The sequence below is a fragment of the Dromiciops gliroides genome, chromosome 4 (genome assembly GCF_019393635.1).
Source record: "Dromiciops gliroides isolate mDroGli1 chromosome 4, mDroGli1.pri, whole genome shotgun sequence".
Classification (NCBI taxonomy): Eukaryota; Metazoa; Chordata; class Mammalia; order Microbiotheria; family Microbiotheriidae; genus Dromiciops; species Dromiciops gliroides.
Window position 1 is genome coordinate 32,188,760 of NC_057864.1, and position 22,954 is coordinate 32,211,713.

The following is a 22,954-nucleotide window of genomic DNA, read 5'->3' on the forward strand; positions in this document are numbered from 1 at the left end:
TCATCCTGATATTTAATCACTACTTCCAATGGTTGCTCTTCAGCAGTCATTTTCCTTTCTCATTGCCACTGGGAAGGGAATAAGCATTTATATATTGCCTCTGTGTTAGGCACTGTGCTAAGCACTTTTACAAATGTTTTCTCATTTGATGATACTTTTAAAAACATTTTGTACACTAACCTTGCACCATGCCTTCATCACATTATGTGTAGCTTCTAACTGGTCTGTCTCTTAATTACCACCCTTTGTAAGAAATCAGCACTGTTGCTTACAAATTGGTAAAGACTTAGTGTTATCTACCAGATCAAATGCAGCTTTTGCTCTGAGCTTTTCACAGGCCTTTTCTGATCTGGCTTTCACCCCCCCCAAAGGAAAACTTCTGTTCCTATCAGGTTGCTTCTGCTGTTGTCCCCATTTACTTTTTCACTTTTTAAACCCTTTCTGCTATTTAAGGCCTAGTCTAATACCAGCTTTAGCTCTTAAATTCCATATCTCACAGCAATCACTACTTTTATTTTTGTTTTTTTGTGGGGCAATGGGGGTTAAGTGACTTGCCCAGGGTCAGACAGCTAATAAGTGTCAAGTGTCTGAGGCTGGATTTGAACTCAGGTCCTCCTGAATCCAGGGCCGGTGCTCTATCCACTGCGCCACCTAGCTGCCCCAGCAATCACTACTTTTAAAAAATTATTTATACATACCTTTAGAATTCTAAATAATTCTAACTACGTGTGCCCTACCCATTTATCTTATCCCAGCCATAGCTCTATGAATAAAGAAAAGTTAATTAGTACCAATATTGAAGCATTGTTGGATAAAATATGCCAAATTCTTCACCCATTATCCCATACTCCCCTACTGACAGAAAAGTATGTTTCTTCTTCAGTTCACTTGATCCAAGTTTGGTCATCTGAATTTAGTCAAAGTAGTCATAGTTTATATTCTCCGGGTTCTACTTCATTCTTTGTATCAATATGTCCACTTATGTTTCTCTTAATTTCATATTTTTGTTTCTTATAAGAATATTCCATTTTATTTACACACTATGGTTTATTCAGTACTTCCCCAGTGAGCACCTACTTTAGTTCCAGTGTTTAGCTACCACAAAAAGTTCTGTCTGGAATATTTTTTATTCTGTCTTTGATCTCCTTGGGGTATATGTCCATTAATGGGACTGCTAGGTCAAAAGATATAAGTAGGTTAGTGATTTTTCTCATAATTCTGGTCTTTCTTTTTTTTCTGAATTTTTTAGAACACATTTGAACATTTGGTTATATACTGTTTTGTTTCCATGCTATTTAATAGGTTTGCTATGTCTGCCCAAATGGATAAATTGTCATTGCTTTGAGGACAAGGAACATGCCTTATACTTACTATGGCTACTCCAGAAATAACTGTCTTCTAAGGTACCAAGTGCAACACATACACACACACACACCCTTGCACACCCTTGACTTTACTAAATTATAAAATCTTGTCAGGAGGAATAACAACCCCCCTCCATTCCTACCACCATGACTTCCCCTCAAACACACACACATAAGATCTTGTCATTGAATTGCCCTCTTCCACATATGTGGTATTCTACAGTTATCGGTGTTTTGCCAAACTAAGTCAGCTCAACTTTTGGATCCCTTACCTATTTGTATCGATCATACCTTGCCAAAATCCTACCCAGAATTATTCCTACTGTCTACCTCCTGTGTTCCTGTTGACAAGTTTTGTGAAGGAAATCACAAAGTCATGCTAGTTGAATCTACAGCAAATGTATGTTACCAAATCTCAACTTCCTAGCCATCTCCATACCAATTTTATCCCCAACTCTGACCTTTAACTCAGCCTGTGGAACCACCCTGGGCTGTCTGATGTTTTAGTTTTCACCTTACTTTGCCTATAATTAGGCCTCCATGACACTTTCCTGAAATGCCACCATCCCCCCACCCCCTTCTGACTAACCTTTTTTTTTTTTTTCATATAAATATTTTATTTTCCAGTTACATTTAGAGATAGTTTTCAATATTTGTTTTTGTAAGATTTCTAGTTTCAAATTTTTCTCCCTTCCCTCCCCAAGACAGCAAGTCTTTTTCTGGATTTAGAGAGCATTTTCCTTCATGAGTTCTTTGGAACTATCTTGGACCATTGTATTGATGAGAAGAATCAAGTCTATCACAGTTGATCAGCACATAATGTTGTTGATACTATGTACAATGTTCTGGTTCTGCTCATCTCACTCATCATCAGTTCATGCAAGCTCTTCCAGGTTTCTCTGAAATCTGCCTGCACAATAATATTCCATTACATTCATATACCACAACTTGTTCAGCCATTCCCCAATTGATAGGCAGCCTCTCAATTTCCAATTCCTTGCCACCACAAAAAGAGCAGCTATAAATATTTTTGTACATGTGGGTCCTTTTCCCTTTTTTATGATCGCTTTAGGAAAAAGACCTAATAGTGGTATTGCTGGGTCAAAGGGTATACACAGCTTTAGCTCTTTGGGCATAGTTCCAAACAGTTCTACAGATTGGTCGGATCAGTTCACAGCTCCACCAACAATGCGTTAGTGTTCCAATTTTTCCACAACTTCTCCAACATTTATTATTTTCCTTTTTTGTCCAGCTAACCTTTTTGTGTTGTCTCTCCTTATTAGAATGTGTGCTCCTTGAGGGCAAGGACTGTCTTGCTTGCTTACTTGTATTTGTATCACCAGTGGCTCAGTAAATGCTTAATAAATGCTTGCTCTATCTCTCTTATAACTAGGCCCTCATTGCAGCAAGTCAAACATTCTACTGGCTATGCCCTCTCCACCGCAGCTGTTGCAGACCTTCTCAAGGCTTCCAAGGCTCCCCCCTTCCACACCTTGTCATCTGAGGATGTCACCTCATACTATAAAAAATTGAGGCCCTGTCAAATTACCAAGACAGGCCATGACAGTAGCCTTCTCACCAAAGCTAACTGCCCCAGCAACTTCACTGTAAAGAAGCCGAGGATGTGTCCAGCGCCCTGCAGGGACAAGTTGTCACTTGAGCAGCAAGGCTTTTTGTTGAACCAGAACTGTCCCAGGCCCTGCCTCAAGTACTTAAAAATCACCTAAGCCGGTCATATATGTGTAAAAGTTCTGAGGAATCATCAAGGATAATTGTGTAAATCACATGTGGCCTCATATAACAATACAAAGCCTACAAACCAGGGTATACATTTCAGCTCTTCTTTGTGCTTAGCTGAAATATTAAACTGATGCGAATGCTTATTTCCATAGCTATTGTTTCTAATAATTAAAACCTTTATATTTTGAATCCTCCTCATTTCCATCTCCTGGCTTTCTTCATGTCTCAACTAAAGTCCTACCCTTTGAACAGGCCCTCCTTAATCTGTTTCCTTCCTCTGGATCTCCAGCCTCTCTTCTATGTGGCTTATTTGTACAGTGCTATTTATCTGTTGTCTCCCCCCTTAGACTGTGAGTTCCTTGAGAGCAGGGACTGTTCTTACCTTGGTATCCCTAACACTAAGCACAGTACCTTCAGTGTATCTGGCCTTGACTTGAATAAATTAGGCACATTAAAGTTCTTAGAGGCAGAGAAAGAGCTATACCTTGGGTACTATTTTTCCTGCAGATGTCTGTCATTTGTAATTGAACATTTTATAGCATTCTGCCTTCGTGTCACATCTTTAACACGTGTTATTCTTTTACATTTTGTGATGGGGCTATGAACTTAACAAACTATCTTAGATTTTTTTATGTTCGTGACAAAATTTATCTGTTGAGAATACTGAAATATTAATTGCATCATCTCAGCTGGCAATTTTGTAACTTGTAAGTGGTCCATCTTTTTCCTTATTGATTTATCCCTCCCATTTCTGCCAACTCCCCCAGAAAAATTAAAAAGAAGGGGAGAAAAGAAGGGGCCCAGCTTTAATATCTAATAATAGATTGAATTCCATTTATATTCACATACTACAGTTTGCTTAGCTATTCCCTAGTAGGAGGAATCTCCCACCCCTCGCATCTCCCATTTTTAGTTACAACAAGAAGAGCTGCTTTAAATATTTTTTCATTTCTTTGGGGTATGAGTCCATAAAACTGTATTGCTAGATCAAAGGGTATTATGAATCTTTTTGGGAATTTTGGGGACATCGTTCTAAATTTCTTTCCAGAATGACTGAGCTAATTCACCAACAGGACACCAGTGTAACTACCTGTTTTCTCCCTACTTCTCTATTGTTTCTCATTTTTCTCTGCTGTCATCCTTGCTAGTCTGATGGGTGGAAAAACTGATTTAGAGCATTTTTTCATATGAATGTGAATTATTTAAATTTCTTTCTTTAAAAACTTCTTGTTTGGTTCTTTGACCATTAGTTCTTGGTTTTATACATTTGAATCAGTTCCTTATAGATCTTGAAAATGAAACATTAGAGAAATCTGCTGCAAAGAACTTCCCATTTCCCTTCTAATTATTTAACGTCATGAGACTGTATAAAACCTTTAATTTCCTATAACCAAAATTGTTCATTTTACCTTATTTGATTCTTTTGCTTGATAGGTCATGAAATTTCTCCCATTTATATATCTGAAAAGTAATTTTTTTTAATCCACTCATTGCTGTCACCTTTATGTCTAAATAATGTATCTAGTTGGACCTTCTCTAGGTATGGGATGTGAAGTATTGGTCTACTCCTAATCTCTTTATAAGAAAAAAATCAGAAGATTTTTTTTTTCCATTGAGTTTCTTCTCTTTTTATCCTAGATGCATTAATTTTGTTTGTGTAAAAGCCTTTTAGTTTCATGTAATCAAAGTTATCCATTTTATCATTTGTAATTGCCTCTGTCCCTTGTTTGGCTAAGAATTCATCTACCCATAGCTATGAAAGTGTGCGTGTGTGTGTGTGTGTGTGCGCGTGTGTACACACACATACATATACATATATATGCTTCAGCCTGGAGACTTTGTTGTATCTCTTCTTCCATCGGACTTAGAAATTTTCCTGACACATGAGATCTCCTTAACTTTTTTTATAGTATGGTCTTTAATATTAAGGTCATGTATTAATTTTGAATTTATTGTGTGATATGGCATAAAGTGTTGGTCCATACCTAATTTCTGCCAGACTGTATTTTGGTATTTCCAGCCATAAGGAGTTCTTTCCTAGGTAATTTACATTTTTGTTTTGTTTTATTTGGGGGAGTGGCAATTGTCATTAAGTGACTTGCCCAGTAAGTGCCTGAGGCAGGATTTGAACTTGGGTCCTCCTGACTCCAAGACCAGATGCTGTTTCCATGGTACCACTTAGTTGCCACATTTTCCATTTTATTGAGCTCAGGGTTATTGAGTTTCACTCTTTCTGATTCTCTGTTTCATCTGTTTTAGTTCTTTTGATCTACCTCTCTCTTTAACCAATACCAAATGGTTTTGATGACTGGTTTTTTTATGATATAGCTTGAAGTCTGAAAATACTGGTCCTCTTTCATCCCTGCCTCTTATTCATTATTTTCCTTGATATTTTTAGATTTCATTTTTCCAAATATGTTTTATTTTATCAAGTTCTAGAAAGTATACTTTTGATAATTTGATTTTTATAACATTAAAACTAAATTAACTTTGTTAGTATAATAATTTTTATTCTATGGCTTTGCCTGGCCATGAACATCAAAAATTCCTCCAGCTATTTAAGTTATTTTTTATTAATCTATATAAGTATAAGTATTATTATTAATCTATATAAGTATTCCCAAGTACTTTATATGCATTTTGTATTTATATTTAGAATAGAATTTCCCTTTCCATTATTGCCTCTTTGGTGGGTTGTTGGGGGTTTTTGGGTTTTTTAAATTATAGCGATGCTTTTGTTGGGGGAGGGCATTTTGTAGCCCCCAACTTTGTTGATTTCATATGATACTTATTTTTGGTTTTAGGTATTTTGTATTTTATTTTTAAGGTCCTTCTGTACCTGTGCTAATGAATGTTGTATTTGGTCAGAGAGTTTCTCTGCATCTATTGAGATCATGTGTCTAAAGATGTTTTGGTTTTAGTTATGTTGATTGTTTTCCTAAAGTTGGACCATCTTTGCTTCCCTGGTATAAATACAATTTGATCATAATGAATGATTTCTTGGAGGAATTTCTATAATCTGATAGGATTTTACTTGAAATTCTTAATCAGTTTTTATTAATGGTGTTGGTCTGTAGTTTTCCTGTGCTTTATCCTTCCCTGGTTTGAGTGTGAGGACTATATCTCATAAAAGGAATCTAGTAGAGTGCTTTCTTTCTCAGTTTTTGAGAATAATTTGTGTGGTATTTTTATTCCTTAAGATTTGATAGAATTTTCCTATTAATCCACCAGAACCAGGAGTTTACTACTGACTGGTACACTGATTTACCAATGTCCAAAACCATGCCTATAACCCTAACCTCTTTCTCCTAAACTACTCTCCTCTCAGTGGTTTATAGGCCACTCAAACTAAACAGAATGAAACTCAATCTGTTTTTCCCCAAAACGTCCCCTCTTCAGATGGCCCACATTTCCATTGTGGGACCACCATCCCTCAGTAGTTCTTTTTCTGAGATTGGATTATTTAAGATGTTGGTTGTCTTTTGTTTATTTTATATCTTTGTAGGTAGCCCTTTATTTCTTTAGTGTTTCTCATTTTGTTAGCATATAACTGCCTGGGAAGGCTTTTCTAGTTTTGTTTATTTGTTGGCTTTGTAATATTTTAAATGCATATTCAGTTCATTAATACTCTCCTTTTCTCTTTTGTTAATGTATGTTTTTAAAGACTTTTATCTGCATCCCACAAATTTTAGTATGTTGTGGCACCATTATCATTTTCTTTCATGTAATTATTGTTTTCTATGGGTTTTTTCTTTGACTTATCCATTCAGGATTTCACTGTTAAGTGTCCATTTGTTTCTGTGTCTTTCATTTATGTTGAACTGATTACTACTCTTATTGTTTAGTGGTCTGTAAAGGATATATTTACTATTTCTGCCTTTTTACATTTATTTGCAGTATCTTTGTCATTTTTTTTTTAAGTTCCGTGTTGTGTTTATATTCTTTAGCACAGTCCTGTCTACAATGGAACCATAAATCTATTAGCTCTTGTTTGTCCAGCTATTTGTTCAATTCTGTATTTTCCATTTGGTTTATCTTTCTATGAGAATGTCTAAAACAGGGGGACAAGAAAATCTACCACTATCATATTACAGTCTTGTAATTCAGTTAATTTTATCTATCATATGGTAAGTGCATAGTAGAGAAGATTTCATTTACATGCCAGTCTGAAGCTTTTAGTCTAAGATGTAAGAGGAAACCAATGAAATTTTTTGAGTAGAGGAATAACATGAAGTAGATCTGCATCCATTTAGGTAGCTTTGTGGAAGATGGCTTGGAGAGGCAAAGACTAAAAAGCAGGGGTTGGGGGGGGGGTCTCCTTAGAAGATCATTGCATTTGCCAAGGTTAGCGGTTAGAGGCACCTGAAATAGAGTAGAGGCTGTTAGAGGGAAGGAATGGGAGAAATGAACATTAGAAGCCTAGGGATGGTGGTCCCACAATGGAAACATGGACCATCTGAAGAGGGGAGGGTTTGAAGAAAAACAGAATGAGTTTCATGCTGAGACTAGGTGGCACATAATGCATAGAGCACTGGGCCTGGAATCAGGAAAACCCGTCTTCCTGAGTTCCAGTCTCGCCTCAGACACTTAGGAGCTGCGGGACCCTGGGCAGATCACTTCACTCTGTTCATCTCCATTTCCTCATCAGTAAAATGAGCTGGAGAAGGAAATGTCGAACCATGCCGGTAACTTTGCCAAGAAAACCTTCCTTATGTGGGGTCAGGAACAGTGAGACAACTGCAAACGACTGAATAACAACATAATGTACAAAAATTTCAGTGCGGGAGGCAGAGTAAGCCATAACTAGGGAGATGAGGAGAGGTGACATTTAAACTACACCTTGAAAGAGGCTGATGTGAGGAGGGAAGAGCCTTTACTGGGTCCCATACCTTGATGTGTGAGAAACCTGTCTCCTCTTCTGGTTTTACAGGTCCTCAATAGCACAAGAAACAGGGAGCACAAAAGGCATTATCATTTTTGAGCAGGTTCCAGCATGCTGAGCCCACTGCACAGTCATTTCTCTATTGCCATCTGAGGATTTTATCATCCTAATTCCTTTAAGACCCTGCTGTTCTGTAGCTCAAAGCCCTATAGATGCCCAGGAAATATTGCTGTTTCAGAAGTGGAGACAAGTGAAATCGTGCCTTGTCCAGGCCTTCATACAACCCAGTCCACCTTCATCTTCTTGCTCAGTTCTAAGCATTACTCATACTTATCTGGAGCACTGAACTTGCATGTCAGACAGTATACATTTTTCATCCACTTAATTTTGTTGGTTTGGTTTGGTTTTTTTGTTGGGGCAATGGGGGTTAAGTGACTTGCCCAGGGTCACACAGCTAGTAAGTGTCAAGTGTCTGAGGCCAGGTTTGAATTCAGGTACTCCTGAATCCAGGGCCAGCACTTTAACCACTGTGCCATCTAGCTGCCCCCCACTTTATTTTTTTTAGTACAAACAGAACAATCTCTTTTCTTACACTAAGCTATCATAGAAATCTGCCTGATTACAGGCAAGTACTATGTCTCTGCAAGTACCATCCAGTTTGCAAGTTGGAGCATTTAGGTAATTCAGAAGTACTCGAACCAGCTCTCTTCCCTTTTGTATCTGGAAATTCTTTCCAATAATGCCAATTGCAGTTTATCTGTGCCTGCCCAACCTGTATAGGTGTCCTCCCATAAATTCAACATTCTAAAGGTCTTCCTTGCTTGTTTCTGGGAGTCACATCAAGGAATCATATGATAGAAACAGATAGGCTGGTCAGATGACAAGTAGACAGTGTACTCCCAGAAACAAGCAAGGAAGACCTTTTACTCTTGTTCCTTTTCATGGTAACTTACTGGTTATGTGATGTGGTCTGATCAACCCCTACCCCTACCTCCATGTACCTATTACCCTTTGTATGCAAATTGTTTTTCTTTGGAGGTTACTATACTTCATGTCTCACTACCATGCAGCAGCTACAATGTGGGTCACATGGCCATTAATAAGAAAAGGAGGATGAATCATTCTTCCCATCTCTTGGCAAAAAGGTGCTAGACTCAAGAGACAGGAGACAGACATTTTCAGCATTTATTTTGCATGACTATATTTGTTACAAGAAAGGACTTTTCTTTTTTGAAGGGTGAGAATAGGAGGGTACTGAGTAATACTTTTAAAAAAGAAAAGGAAGAAAAGTGTCAGTGAGTTAATTTAAAAAAAAATAAATAGAAGAGGGCTGAAGAAAGTTCAGAAGGGAACATAAAATTAGCCATATAGTAATTGCCATATTAAAGTTGAATTACACAAAAAAACCCAAGCTGGAGGGGGGGGGGGACCGACAGTGTAAACAAGGAGTTCACAGTTTCATATACAATCCTCCTTTTCCATTTTTCTTGGAATGTTGCACTGTTTATATCTGTTAAGCTCATAATAAAAAAAGAAGTTATATTTAAATTCTTGCTGATTGATTGTGTGTGTTGTTCCTCAAGGCTGACAAAGAAATTTCTGTTTCTCCTTCCCTTGATTTTCACCTTAATGCTCTCCAACATGCTTCCCTTCCACTCCCATTCCTCTGTTACATAGGTATGCGTTAGCATACAATGTCAGTCTACCATCTCTTCTCTCTCCCCCCTTTTACCAAATTTTTTTTTTCTTTCAAATAAGGGATCTATCCAAAGCCATAGGCTAGTGATGGGTTTTATCCCACCAAGTCTCAGGCACACTGCTGCAATCAAATTTACCTCCTTGTGTTAGACATTTTAGCTCTTCTTTCCTTTTGCTTAAACATTGAGCATTTTTATTTAAATGTATTAAACTATAGGTTTTACTACCTGTTCTTTTCTTGGATTTTGTCTCCTGTGAACTTCTAGTTTTATCTCCGTTTCTAGTCTTCCTTCATCATAGGTACCTTCTATGGTATCTAACTTAGTATACATGACAGTTTTCCTTCCCTAATCTGTTTTATTTTAAAAACCTTTTTTCAGCAGTTTCAGACAACCCAAGACTTAAGAACTGTGTTCAGTGCAGTGACCAGCCATAGTTCCAGAGGACATGTTGATAAAGCTGTTTTAGTCATCTGAGAGATGATGGACTTAATGTGCAGAATGAGACTTAAATTCTTAGACATAGCCAATGTGAGAGTTGTTTTGCTTTGCTATGTGTTACAAAGGTTCTGGTTTTGTTTTTGTTTTTTTAATGGAGGAAGTTAGGAAGAAGAGGGTAGGGAGGATCAAGAGGAGTGCCAAAGAAAAGAAGAGGAAAAAAGCATCATTGAAGTATTTGAAAGACAAAATGTCAGAAGGAAAAAAAAAACACAAAGCAGATGAACTTTGAAAGTTACATTTTGAATTTATTGTATACTTAAAAGGAAAAAGCAAGCCGTAGAAAACAGTTAAGGTTTCATGTACGATCCTTCTTTTTTTCCCTGATCTACCTTGTAAAGTATTAAAAGAATTCCATTTGTTTCAGTTTTCAGAACAGCAGGAAAATAGATTTTGAGGTTTGCTCCATCCTCGGCCTGGTGTGTCTCTTCACTCTATTTTAAGCTGTAATCCCGAAATACAAATCCCCTATTCAGATGGTAGACTATCTTGGCTATCTGTGAGCTTTGCCCTGCAACTTCTCGATCCTGTATCTCTTGCTTCATTTATTAAGCTCCCGCTATGTGGCAGACACTGCACTAAGCACAGGGGATGTGAAGGCAGAAAGCAGCCTCTGCTCCCAGGGAGCTCAGGATACAGTGGGGAAGCAAACAGCTGTGTATATGAAAGATATATGAGATAGATTAGGGTTCCTTTTAGAAGAAAGGCCCTAACGATGGCAGAGAACTGGGAAAGGATTCTTGGAAGTGAGAAGGGACAGAGTTCTAGGCTTGGAGAACAACTTGTGAAAATGCCCCGTTAGGCTATGGGATAATTGTATGCATACAACAGCAAGGTCACTGTCACTGGATTGCACAGTACATGGAGAGCAGTAAGAGATAAGAAAAATGGCCTAAGTCAGAAGGGACAAGGTTATAAAATGTTTTAACGGGGCGGCTAGGTGGCGCAGTGGATAAAACACCAACCCTGGATTCAGGAGGACCTGAGTTCAAATCTGGCCTCAGACACTTGACACTTACTAGCTGTGTGACCCTGGGCAAGTCATTTAACCCCCATTGCCCCGCAAAAACAAAAAAAAAACAAACAAAAGTTTTAATAGAGGATTTTATATTTGTTCCTGTAAGTAATAGGAAGTCACTAGAATCTATTGAATGGGAAGTGACACAGTCCAGCTATACTTTAGGAAAATCTGTTTGACACCTGAGTAGAGAGTGGGTCAAGTGGGGAAACACTCGAGATAGGGAAACCAATCAGCAGGTTATTACAATAGTTGGAATGTGAGTTAATGAGGGGCTTTACCCAGACTACCATGGTATCAAGAGAGAGAAGGATAGCATTAGGGTTACAAAAGTAGAATCAGCAAGACTTGACAACTTTTTTGGTATGGGGGTGTGAGAAAGGGTCAGAAGTTGAGGGTGATACCTAAGTTTCCAGCCTGGGTGAGTAGAAGACAGGTGATATCCTTGAGTAATAGGGAAATTATGTTCAGTTTTGGACATGTTAAGTTTAAGATGCCTATAGGAACATCCACTTAAAGACATCCATGAGGCAGCTGATGAGAGACTGGAAGGTCAAGAAATAAGGTCAGGTCTGGATAGATAGATGAAGTCACCAGCATAGAGATGACCATTGAAACCATGTGAGACAGGTGGAGGAGATATTTGCGGAAGGAAGGCATCTAACTTAATGTGCAGAATATGTGAGGAAAGGGAACTTTTTGAAAATGGCCTCAATTTTTTTTTCAGTGAAATATGAGTCAGAGGGTAGAAGGATGTGATGGAAAAGCCACTCTGATAAGTGGGTTAATGAATCAGTTGGGGAGATGTAAAAGAATTCCCTTGGTACAATGAGGATTAAGCCAAGATTATGGAACATAAATTTGTAGTGGACCCAGTCTATAGTTTCATGATTTTCTCTCTACCTCAGCAGCACAAGTGTAGAAGTAAAGGCAGCAGATGGTGGGAGTAATCCAAAACTGGGGTTTGTCTGGGCAAGATCTTCAGGGGGATAAAGCATTAGGAAAACACTTAAATTCTTGTGGTCATTAGATTTTTACCCAAGGTTCCATAATCTTTTTTTTTTTTTTTTTTTTTTGGTGAGGCAATTGGGGTTAAGTGACTTGCCCAGGGTCACACAGCTAGTAAGTGTTAAGTGTCTGAGGCTGGATTTGAACTCAGGTCCTCCTGACTCCAGGGCCAGTGCTCTATCCACTGCGCCACCTAGCTGCCCCTCTTTTTGTTTGTTTGTTTTTTTAATGGATTTGGATAGCCTTTTCCGTCATGAGTCCTTTGGGACTATCTTGTACCGTTGTACTGCTGAGAAGAATCAAGTTGATCAGCACATAATGTTGATGATACTCTGTACAATGTTCTCCTGGATCTAGAGCAAAGCTTCTTAAACTGGGTTTGAAGTGTCAAAGCTTGCAGAGTAGCCAAGAAGGATAAGAAAAGGCCATGAGATTTGGCAATGTAGAGAACATGGAGAGTACAGTTTCAGTTGAATAATGATGGAGGAATCCAGGTGTGGGCTGTCCTTGGGATTTCAGTCACTGTTGTGCAGCCTCCAAAGTAGTGCCCTGCTGTGAGGCGTGAGGCTTGCCCTGGAGTGGAGGACAACAGTGGGACGGACACATATGACTATCCTAGGAAGGCCTTTCCACACATCAGCTTCTTTGGTGGGGGGGGTTCCCAGAATATGGCTTAATGGGGAAGGATTGCCCAGTTAGCATATGAGGGAGGTCTACCCCCCAAGGCAAAGGACCAGAATGTTCTTCCACATCTACTATGTTGCTGCTTGGAGCCTTTCCTCTTGACCTCCTAGGATATGTTGGCCAGCCTCATGGCCTTATGTGAGGAAAGCTTGAATTTCCTACCAAAACATGAGAATTCTTTATGTGATCTTTATTCTTGTTTCAAGCCAACTTAAAACTTTTCATTTTTGCAAGTAATGCCCAATGACTTTTTTTCTCTTAAGTACTGGTGGCCGCACTGTAGTCTCTCCCCACCAAATCACATAGAATTCAGCCATTTATTTTTTTTTTGCAGACTCCTCCCTGAAAGAAGAATGATGGGTCTCATGGCCATGTGAGCTTATGTTCTCTGAATCAACAGGGAAGGCATCCTTTAAGATACTACAAATATTTGGTAGCTAATGAAGAAATCAGAATACTCAGAGAAAGTTACAGTTCAAAGGGGATGCAGGTTTTTGTAATGCATTTGTCCAAAATGTGGTTGCCTCACTTCCCTCTTCCAGAAATCTTCAGTGGCTCTCTCATGTCTGTTAATAAAGTCTAAACTCAGGTGGACATTCAGTGCCTTCCATACTCACAAGCCATTCACAGAATATAATGATTCCATACACATTTTATATTTTTTGGGGGGGTTTTTTGGTTTTTGGTTTTTTGGGGGTTTTTTTAGTGAGGCATTTGGGGCTAAGTGACTTGCCCAGGGTCACACAGCTAGTAAGTGTTTCTGAGGCCGGATTTGAACTCAGGTACTCCTGACTCCAGGGCCAGTGCTCTATCCATTGAGCCACCTAGCTGCCCCCATTTTATGTTGATGTTTTAAAATTTCCAGTCTAGATGTATTATCAGTTATCCTATTCCTGTCTGTTGGAGTCCATAGCAGAAAGCTGCTGTGAAATCAATGACACTTTAAAATGAAGGGGAAAGGGAGAAGGGAGCAGGCATTTATTTAAGCCCCTGCTTTGTACCAGAAGCTGTGCTAAGCACTTTACACATATTTTTTCATTTGAACATGTATGTGTGTGACAGTCAGCCCTTAAAAGGTGTGTTTGTTCATTTATTATGACGAGTCATTTAATGAGGTGGCTGGTGCTGTTTTGTAACTTGTAGAGAGGTTGGAGTTTGATCCTGGTTCCATGGCAAGTTTGCTTCAGTTTAGATTTTCAATGCAATTTTGTTGGGGGGTGGGGCAGGGCAGTGAGGGTTAAGTGACTTGCCCAGGGTCACACAGCTAGTAAGTGCCAAGTGTCTGAGGCCAGATTTGAACACAGGTCCTCCTGAATCCAGGGCCAGTGCTTTATCCACTGTGCCACCTAGCTGCCCCCAGTTTAGATTTTAATACAGAAAGAAATGCAAGTTCTTAACAGCTTTATCAAACAGTTGTGGTTATTCAAAATAAGTCAGCCAGGTGCTATGATGCAAAGATGAGTTTTAAATATTTGTTACTTACAAGTTTCTATTAAGGATGAATGAAGTACCAAAAAATAGAAAATCATTAGCATGAAACTCCACTGTTAATATTATGCATATTCTTCCAAGCAAACAAGGTAAAAAAAGGTAATACTTGCTACACTTTGGTATTGCCAAACACCTTAAAATAATTTCCCTGCCCTACAAGAGTCCATGGTACAACAATTGGAAAATTACGAGTGTGGTGAGCAGAGTGCTGCCCTGGGGTTTAAGAAATCCAACTTGAGATCTGAGATGTAGTACCTTTGGAGTCTTGAATGAGTTGCTTAACCTTTCTAGACCTCAGTTTACTCAAATGTAAATGGAGATGATGATATTGACACAACCTACCCCAAAGGATTGCTGTGAGTTGATGTGACTAACTCTAGATGCAGTTTTGTAATTCATACTTTTTGATAAAGTTGATAATAGCAAATGTCTAAACCAGAAATAGAACTGAGGAGTCTTTGGCTCTCAGCCCCTCATTTGAGTCATTTGACTATACTCCTGCTACTTAGGATGCTATAGTTTTTTGGGTTTTTTTTGTCAGGGCAATGGGGGTTAAGTGACTTGCCCAGGGTCACACAGCTAGTAAGTGTCAAGTGTCTGAGGCCGGATTTGAACTCAGGTCCTCCTAAATCTAGGGCCGGTGCTTTATACACTGCACCACCTAGCCGCCCCTGGATACTATAGTTTAAATGAATTGTAATTCTTTTGTATAAGTTGTCTTGAATATGTTTTATTTTCTGTCTCGTCTTTATTTCTAGACCAGTTGATTCCTGTGGCTTTTTCAATGATCGTTTGATGGAAATGCACTGGATACAAGAAGCAAACTCTACCTTGTTGCAGTAGAAGCATTCTTAGCCTGCCTCCTGACTGTGCTCCCCAGTGTTGGGCAGGAGCAGTGACAAAGATCTCTAATTGAAGAGAAGAAAACATCATTTGGGAAACTTTTTCTCCCCCATATTTTTACATTTTTATTTTGTTTCCACTTTATAAATGGTCAACATTGAAGAAGCAGACGACACCCCTGGAAGCATTCCACTCCCAGTCAAGCACTGAACTCAAGGGTGTTGTCCAGAATCTTCACAAAGCAGAGCAAGTTTCTGCTGGATTGTTTCTACCCCTAAGGCAGTCCAAGATCTTAAGGCTACAATAGACACACACACTTTTTAAAAATAGCAGCTGTATGATTGGGGACAATGAAATTAATATTTTAAATGCCCTCTCATGTGGCCGTTTCTCAATTGAGTTGACTCTCCAAGTTCATAGTTGTTTTCTATTACTTTAAAATTATATTTTTCCTTTGCCACCTACCCTTTGCTAACACATGACCACATTTGTCTTGCTAGCCATGGCCTTGCTATGAATAGCATTGGTACCAACTCCCTAGATCCTCATGTACCATCTGCTTCAGCAACAACATAGTGCCCACCCTGAAGGCAGGTGAATGAGCTGAACAGAGGTGTGTGGTTCCCCCTCCCTTTTTTTAAATGTAACCAGACACCTTTTTCTGTTCTCCCCCTCCCCCTCCCCCCTTTATTTGGGTAAGTGTGAGAAACAGTAGTTTAAAATGAGCAACTGAGGGGGCAGAGGGCTGGTCAGCACAGGGCGTGGCTTTCAGTGCCTCGCGTAGGCGTGCTGCTGCCCAGGCCACCCCAGCCCCTCTTCACACAAGGATAACGTGAAAGACCCAGCTGGGCCAAGCATACGGAGTTGGAGGACCAGGAGCGCAGAGGTTACACTCTGGGGTAAATATTCTCCATGTCCCTGACTCTCTGAAAAAAGCTTGTGAATGTGCATGTATAAATGGTGTCCATTTCGGGAGGCAGCATTAGCATATCTGCAGGCAGGGCTGGAATAACAGGCTGCAGAGTTTACGGATCTCTCCAGGGAAAGATGCTGGAAGATACTGAAAGACATGGGTGGCAGCAGGAAGCTGAGCCTCCCGGGGGGATGAAGCTGTCCCTGCATTCCTGGGAAGGGTTCTTTCTCTGCTTTTTAAAGTGTTCACAAGGAAGCCCTGAGAAATGTTTCTCTTCCTTCCATGTTTCCAGAACCTGACAGGCCTAAGGGATGTTTGCTTTGTTTGTGTCTTGTTTGTCAGATCCTGGCCATGAGGTTTGATGCCTCCTCACCTTGCTGAAGAGAGACACTGGACCTAAATGGCGCAGCATGACTTCGTCCCTGCTTGGCTTAATTTCTCCACACCACAGTCAGCTAAGGTACCATTTTTGTTCCCTTGTCTCTAAAGCCAAACTTTAATTTTCCCTTTTCTTAGCTAAATTATCAGCCCAACACCGATCAGACTTACTGTTTTTTCTTCTCTGTTTATGTTTTATAAGATATTTTGCACTATTGTGAATGGGTACAAAAAAATGAACTTCACTAATAGAAGAAGCGGGAAGCCTCATTAGCATTTTGTCAGAAAAAGATTTGAGGGTCTTAGTGGACTACAAGCTCAATTTGAGTCAGCAGGGTGATGGGGCAGCCAAAACAATCTAGGGATTCAACCACTAAATATATATTTACCAAATATTTAATGCAGGGCACTGTGTCACAACAGTGCTCTGGGGATACAGCTACAAAGAATGAAACAGTTTTTACCTGCAGGGGGAGAGACATACATGTGTAAACATATGGCATACAAATAAAGTGAATGCATACAAATATATGCAACATTAGTTAAATAAAAGGTAGGGAAGGGAGAGCATGAGCAGTTAGGAGCATTAGAAAAACCTTTGTACAGAAGGTGGTGCTTGAGCTGCAACTTAAAGGAAGAGAAGGGATCCATAGAGGAGTTAAGGATGGAGTGTGTTCTAGACATGGGAGACAAGCAGATCAGAGGCATGCAGACTGGAGCCAGACACAGGGTCATGTGTCAAAGAGAAGGCCAGAAGGCTGGATTCTAGATTGTGAGAAAGAGGACAGTGTCCAGGGAATCTGTAAAGGTTGGTTGGGGCCAAGCTGTGAAGGACTGTAAGAGCCAAGCAAAGAAGTTTTATGTTTGGTCCTGGAATCAGTAGGGAACCACTGGACTCAATTGAGATGGGGAATAGCACAGTTAGAACTCTGCTTAAGGAAAATCACTTTGACAACAGTGTAGAATGGAATGGAGCGGGAGAGACCTGAATCAGGAAAACTATATAGGCAGCTGTTGGCTGAAGTTAGGCATGTGGGTGCTATAGTGGATAGAGGGCTGGAATCAGGAAGATGTGTTCAAAACCAGCCTCAGACATTTACTAGTTGTATGACCCTGGGTAAGGCTCTAAATCCCTCTGCCTTGGTTTTCTCATCTGTAAAATGGGAATGATAACCACACCTATCTCCCGAGGTAGTTGTAAAGGTAGAATGAGATATTTGAAATTCATTTTCCAATCTTTCAGGTGTTATATAAAGTCGTCGTCATCATCATCATTTTCGTCATCTAGATATGAGGGCCTAAAGTGATAGCTGTGTGAGTGGAGAGAGGGGCTCAGAATGTAAGAAATGTTGTGAAGGGAGACAGGGATTGGCAACTGGTTGGACAAGGGGTAAGGGAAAGTGAGAAGTCCAGGATCAAACTTGGGTGACTGGAAGGACTGTGGTGCCTTCGATGGACATAAGGAAGCTTGGAAAAGGGTAGTGTTAGGTGGAGGGGGAAGATAATTCCATTTGAAATGTTTAATAGGCAATTGGTAATGTGGAACTGAATCTCCAAAGAGAGACTGTGACTGGATGTATAAATCTCATCAACATAGAGATGAGAGCTGATGAATTCACAGAAAGAATGAAATGAGGGCCTGGGCCAGAATCTTGAGGTACTTCCTCAATTAGGGGGCATAATCTAGATGATGAACCAGCAAAAAGGACAATGAGAGAGGTAGGAGGTAAACTAGTGAAAGTATCATGAAAACCCAGAGAGGAGAGAATATCTGAGAAGAGGGTATTATCAATAGTATCAAACACATGTGGTAGGTTGAGAAAGATTAGATTTGAGAAAAGACCCTCAGATGCAGGAGTTTAGTAATTAAAGGACTTGCCCAGGGTCACACAGCTAGTAAGTGTCTGAGCCCAGATTTCAACACAGTTGTGCCCAGGTTCAGGCTCTATCCACTGAGCCACCTAGATGCTTTCAACAGTATGATTTGCCCAGGGTCATACTGGTAATAAATGTCAGAGGCTGGATTTGAACTCGCATCTCCCTGATTCCTGGTCCATTGATCTATTTATTCACTGTGCCACCTGGCTGCCTGTTCTACTTTTTTGTATTTTGTTGGGTTTTTGGTTTTGGTTTGGTTTTGGTTTTTTGATGGGGCAATGAGGGTTAAGTGACTTGCCCAAGATCACACAGCTAGTTAAGTGTCAAGTGTCTGAGGCCAGATTTGAACTCAGGTCCTCCTAAATCTAAGGCCAGTGCTTTATCCACTGTACCACCTAGCTTCCCCCTGGGTTTTTTTTTTTTTTTTAAACCCGTATCAGATAATTTTAATGACTACCACTTTGTAGGATAACTTACAGTCTGAAAATACCATTTTGCTTTCATTCCTACCTTTTCCCCCTTTCCGCCCCCACCCTAATTCTAGAACCATTTATTATTTCTCTACATGAATTTTATCCAGTTCTATAACCCTACCCTCTTTGGTACTTGGTAAAGCACTAAATCTATACATTAATTTAGGTTATATCATCTTTATTATATTAGTGTGGCCTAAGCCCAAGCAATGAATATCCTTCCAATTCTTAAAATAATTTCTTTAAAGATTTGTTCTTTTGTTGTTTTTGTTTTTGGTAGGGCAATGAGGGTGAAGTGACTTGCCCAGGGTCACACAGCTAGTAAGTGTCAAATGTCTGAGGCCGGATTTGAACTCAGGTCCTCCTGAATTCAGGGAAAGTGCTTTATCCACTGCACCACCTAGCTGCCCCCTAAAGATTGTTTTGTAACTGTATTTCTGTAAGTTTTAAATGTGCCTTGGTAGTTGAACTCCATTCTTGATGAGTTTTATGTTTATTTTGAATGAGATTTATTTTTGTATTTCCTCTTGAATTTTGTTATTGTTAGAAAAAGGTTTTGGTTGGTTTTGCTACATTTTTTCCCCCTTTTTTCATCATCTGTTAGAAGGGATGGCTCTGTAGGTGAGGGAGTGGAGAGAAATATAATGAAAAAGAAACTGATATAAAAACATGAATTTTTAAATTTTTTAACAAATTTTTTATTTTAATTTTTGGCCCCTGGCTCTAGCCCATTAAGATATTTTAGGACTGTGGGTGAGCGGCTCAACATGTTAGCTCTTTTTTCTAATTTTTTGCCATCTCTAAGTATCAAAAATATGCTATGTAGGCCTTCATCCTAGTGGATAACAAGGATGACTAGATCTGAGCCAATATAAAGGCCCTTCAGTTAATCTCTCCAAGTTCACATTAATAACCAGTATTATTCTTTGAGTCAGTTTTGTTATGAATCTACTTGGCTATGCTGTCATCTTACCCACATTTCTCTACCTTGTTCACAGAAAAAACAGGAATTTTGGGGATGTTTTCCAGACATATAAGTCACTTATGACTATATCACTCACTTGATGGATATAGCCAGTATATTAATCCTATCTGTAAAAGAATCTGAATGCCCTGCTCTTGATGAGGCTAGACTACCTCTGACTGCTGCTTTTCCTTTTGAAATGTTCAGAAATATACTTTTATTATGTTCTCAAATTTGATACCAGTGAATCTAACTCTCTTACTTAGAGTTTCCAGGTTCCACTGTTACCCTTTTTTGGAACTTGGGACATTTGTTCTTTTTTCTAGCCTATGATGTTTCTTCTGTTCTTCAGGCTTTTAGAAATGTGCAGTGCTTAATCAGTCACATTTTACCATTTCTTTCAGTGTCCTGAGCTCTATAGCTTTCCAAAGATGGGTGACTGGGATTCATAGAGGGAAGCTAGGTACCCTCATTCTTTCCTTATTTAAGTTGTCATTCCACTGTTAGCCATTATTCTGTCCTTTCCATTCTTCATATCGTCCTCCTTGGTTTTATATATTTTATTTATCATTTTAAGGAAAGCTTTGTTTATTCATATGCTTTCTAATGTTTTTAACATCTCGTCAGAGACTTTTCCTATATCTTTTGTTATATAATCATAAAATTTTGTTCTTGTTTTTAATATCATAGATTATGTTTATAGTTTTCTTGATATTGAACTGGCCCTATTATATTCCTGGTATAAATTCAGCCTGGTATATATTATCTTTGTAATATATTGCTGCAGTCTCCTTTTTTTTTTTTTAAGTGAGGCAATTGAGGTTAAGTGGGTCACACAGCTAGTAAGTGTTAAGTGTCTGAGGCCGGATTTGAACTCAGGTACTACTGATTCCAGGGCCGGTGCTCTATCTACTGCACCATCTAGCTGCCCCCTGCAGTCTCCTTTTTAATATTTTATTTATAATTTTCCATCAACATTCTTGAGGGATATTGGTCTAAGGTAGTGTCAAACTCAAGTAGACATGGATCTCTGCAGACCACGTTGACTTAGAAAACTACAAATTAACATTATCTGTGTTCTGTCATATTTTTATTTTGTTAAACATTTTCCAGTTACATTTTATTCTGATTCGGGCTGTGCTTGGAAGTTTTGCAGTCCAAGAGATTGACACCTCTGGTCTATAGTTCTCTTTCTCTGTTTTGACTCCCTGGTTTAGGTATCAAGACCATATTTGTGTCATAGAAGGAATTTGGTAAGACCTCTTTCTTTTTCTCTTTTTTCAAACAGTTTGTGTAGTATTGGAATTGTTTTTTAAAATATTTGGTAGAATTTGCTTGCTGGTCCTAAAGATTTTTCTTTAGGGGTTCATTTATGGTTTTTTCAATTTCTCTTTCTAAGAGAGGGTTATTTAGTACTCTAGTTCTTGTTGTATTAATCTGGGTAATTTGGTTTTTGCTAAATCTTCATCCATTTCAGTTAGATTGTCAGTTTGGCATACAGACAGTTCCTGCTTTATATAAATTTGCATGATGCAAATTCTACTTTTTACAGAAAAAATTCTGAAAGAAATCCACATTCCATAAAAAGCCACCCATCCCTCTCCCCCCCCTCCCCCATATATATATATATATATATATATATATATATATATATATATATATATATATATATATGGGGGGAGAGGGGGGCAGTGAGGATTAAGTGAATTACCCAGGGGCACACAGCTAGTGAGTGTCAAGTGTCTGAGGCCAGATTTAAATTCAGGTCCTCCTGACTCCAGGGTCACCTAGCTGCCCCAAAACCCATCTATATTAATTTTACTATATAGTACTGTGTGCTCTCTCTCCACTCTTGCCCCTGCCTTCCTTTGCTTTGTGCTCCACTCCTCCATACTATGCTCCATGGCCTCCCACCCTCCGCTGCCCCGCACCCCCCAACCCCCACTACCAAAAAAAATCTCTTCCAAGTGAAAGCAGAAACTACCACTCCAAGAGGATCAGGGGCTTGGCTTGACACTTCTGGTCCCACAGAGGATCCCTGCTTGACTGACCGCCCATATGTCAGTTCTTAACTCCATTTCTCTCTTCTGTCTTTCTGTGATGGGGTACTGTATATCTGTCCCTGGCCCCAGCCCTGTGTATTCCTCCTCTTGCTCTCATTTCTCACCATGTGTCGGCCCCCTCCACAGGCATTCAGGGTGACCCCCTTCCTGTTTCTCTCCAGGCAAATCCATGTTATGTAAAATTAGTTTATGTAGAGGTCTGCAGAATCATCTTTAAGCAAAGCAAGAACTGTCTGTATAGTTGGGAAAAATAGCTATTAATCTATCTCTTTAATTTCTTCATTAGTTATGAATTCATCTTTTTCATTTTTGATACTGGTGATTTGTTGTTTTTTTTTTAATGAACTTATCTAATGGCTTATCTATTTTTTTTTTTTGGTCTCTTCTTCTTTTCCCCTCCCCACCAACAGCTTCTAATTTTAACTCAATCAGTTTTTTCCTTTCAATTTTGTTAATCTCCTTTAATTTTCAGGATTTCTATTTTGATGTTTAATTAGAGATTTTTCATTTGTTGGTTTTCTGGGGATTTTTTAGTTGCATCCCTAATTCCTTCGTCTGCTTTCTTTTATTGGTGAAAGCATTCAAAGATAGAAATTTTCCCCTAAGTGTTGCTTTAGCTCCTTCCCATAATTTTTTTTTTTTAAGTGAGGCAATTGGGGTTAAGTGACTTGCCCAGGGTCACACAGCTTGTAAGTGTTAAGTGTCTGAGGTCGGATTTGAACTCAGGTACTCCTGACTCCAGGGCCTATGCTCTATCCACTGCGCCACCTAGCTGCCCCATAAATTTTTGTTATTATCTTATTTAATAATTATTTCTATGATTTATCCTTTGATCCACTTTTTTATTCTTTAAAATTAAGTTAGTTTCCATTGAATTTTTAATCTTTGCTTCAAAGACCCTTTATTGAATGTAATGTCAGTAAAAAATGCATTTAATATTTTTGCTTTTCTGCATTTGTTCATGAGGTTATTATGACTTATCTAAGACAATTGGTTTTTATTAAAGTGCCATGCACAACCGAAAAGTAGGTATATTCCTTTCTATTCCCATTCAGTATTC

At 39.0% G+C, this 22,954-nt stretch overlaps 1 protein-coding gene across 6 annotated transcripts in view; it reads left to right on the top strand.

Moving 5' to 3' along the window:
- GPBP1L1 (GC-rich promoter binding protein 1 like 1) overlaps positions 1-22,954 on the top strand; it is a 72,268-nt gene that overhangs the window by 13,641 nt on the left and 35,673 nt on the right. For 3 of the 6 annotated variants that reach the window (XM_043999434.1, XM_043999435.1, XM_043999438.1), the window contains exons 2-4: positions 15,141-16,124; positions 16,481-16,598; positions 21,049-21,084. In XM_043999434.1, coding sequence (XP_043855369.1) covers positions 16,539-16,598; positions 21,049-21,084 — 96 coding nt within the window. In that variant the 5' untranslated portion in view covers positions 15,141-16,124; positions 16,481-16,538. Of the gene's footprint in view, positions 1-13,225; positions 13,265-13,301; positions 13,325-15,140; positions 16,125-16,480; positions 16,599-21,048; positions 21,085-22,954 lie in introns of those variants that run through there. The other 3 variants (XM_043999437.1, XM_043999436.1, XM_043999440.1) reach the window with 3 other exon arrangements.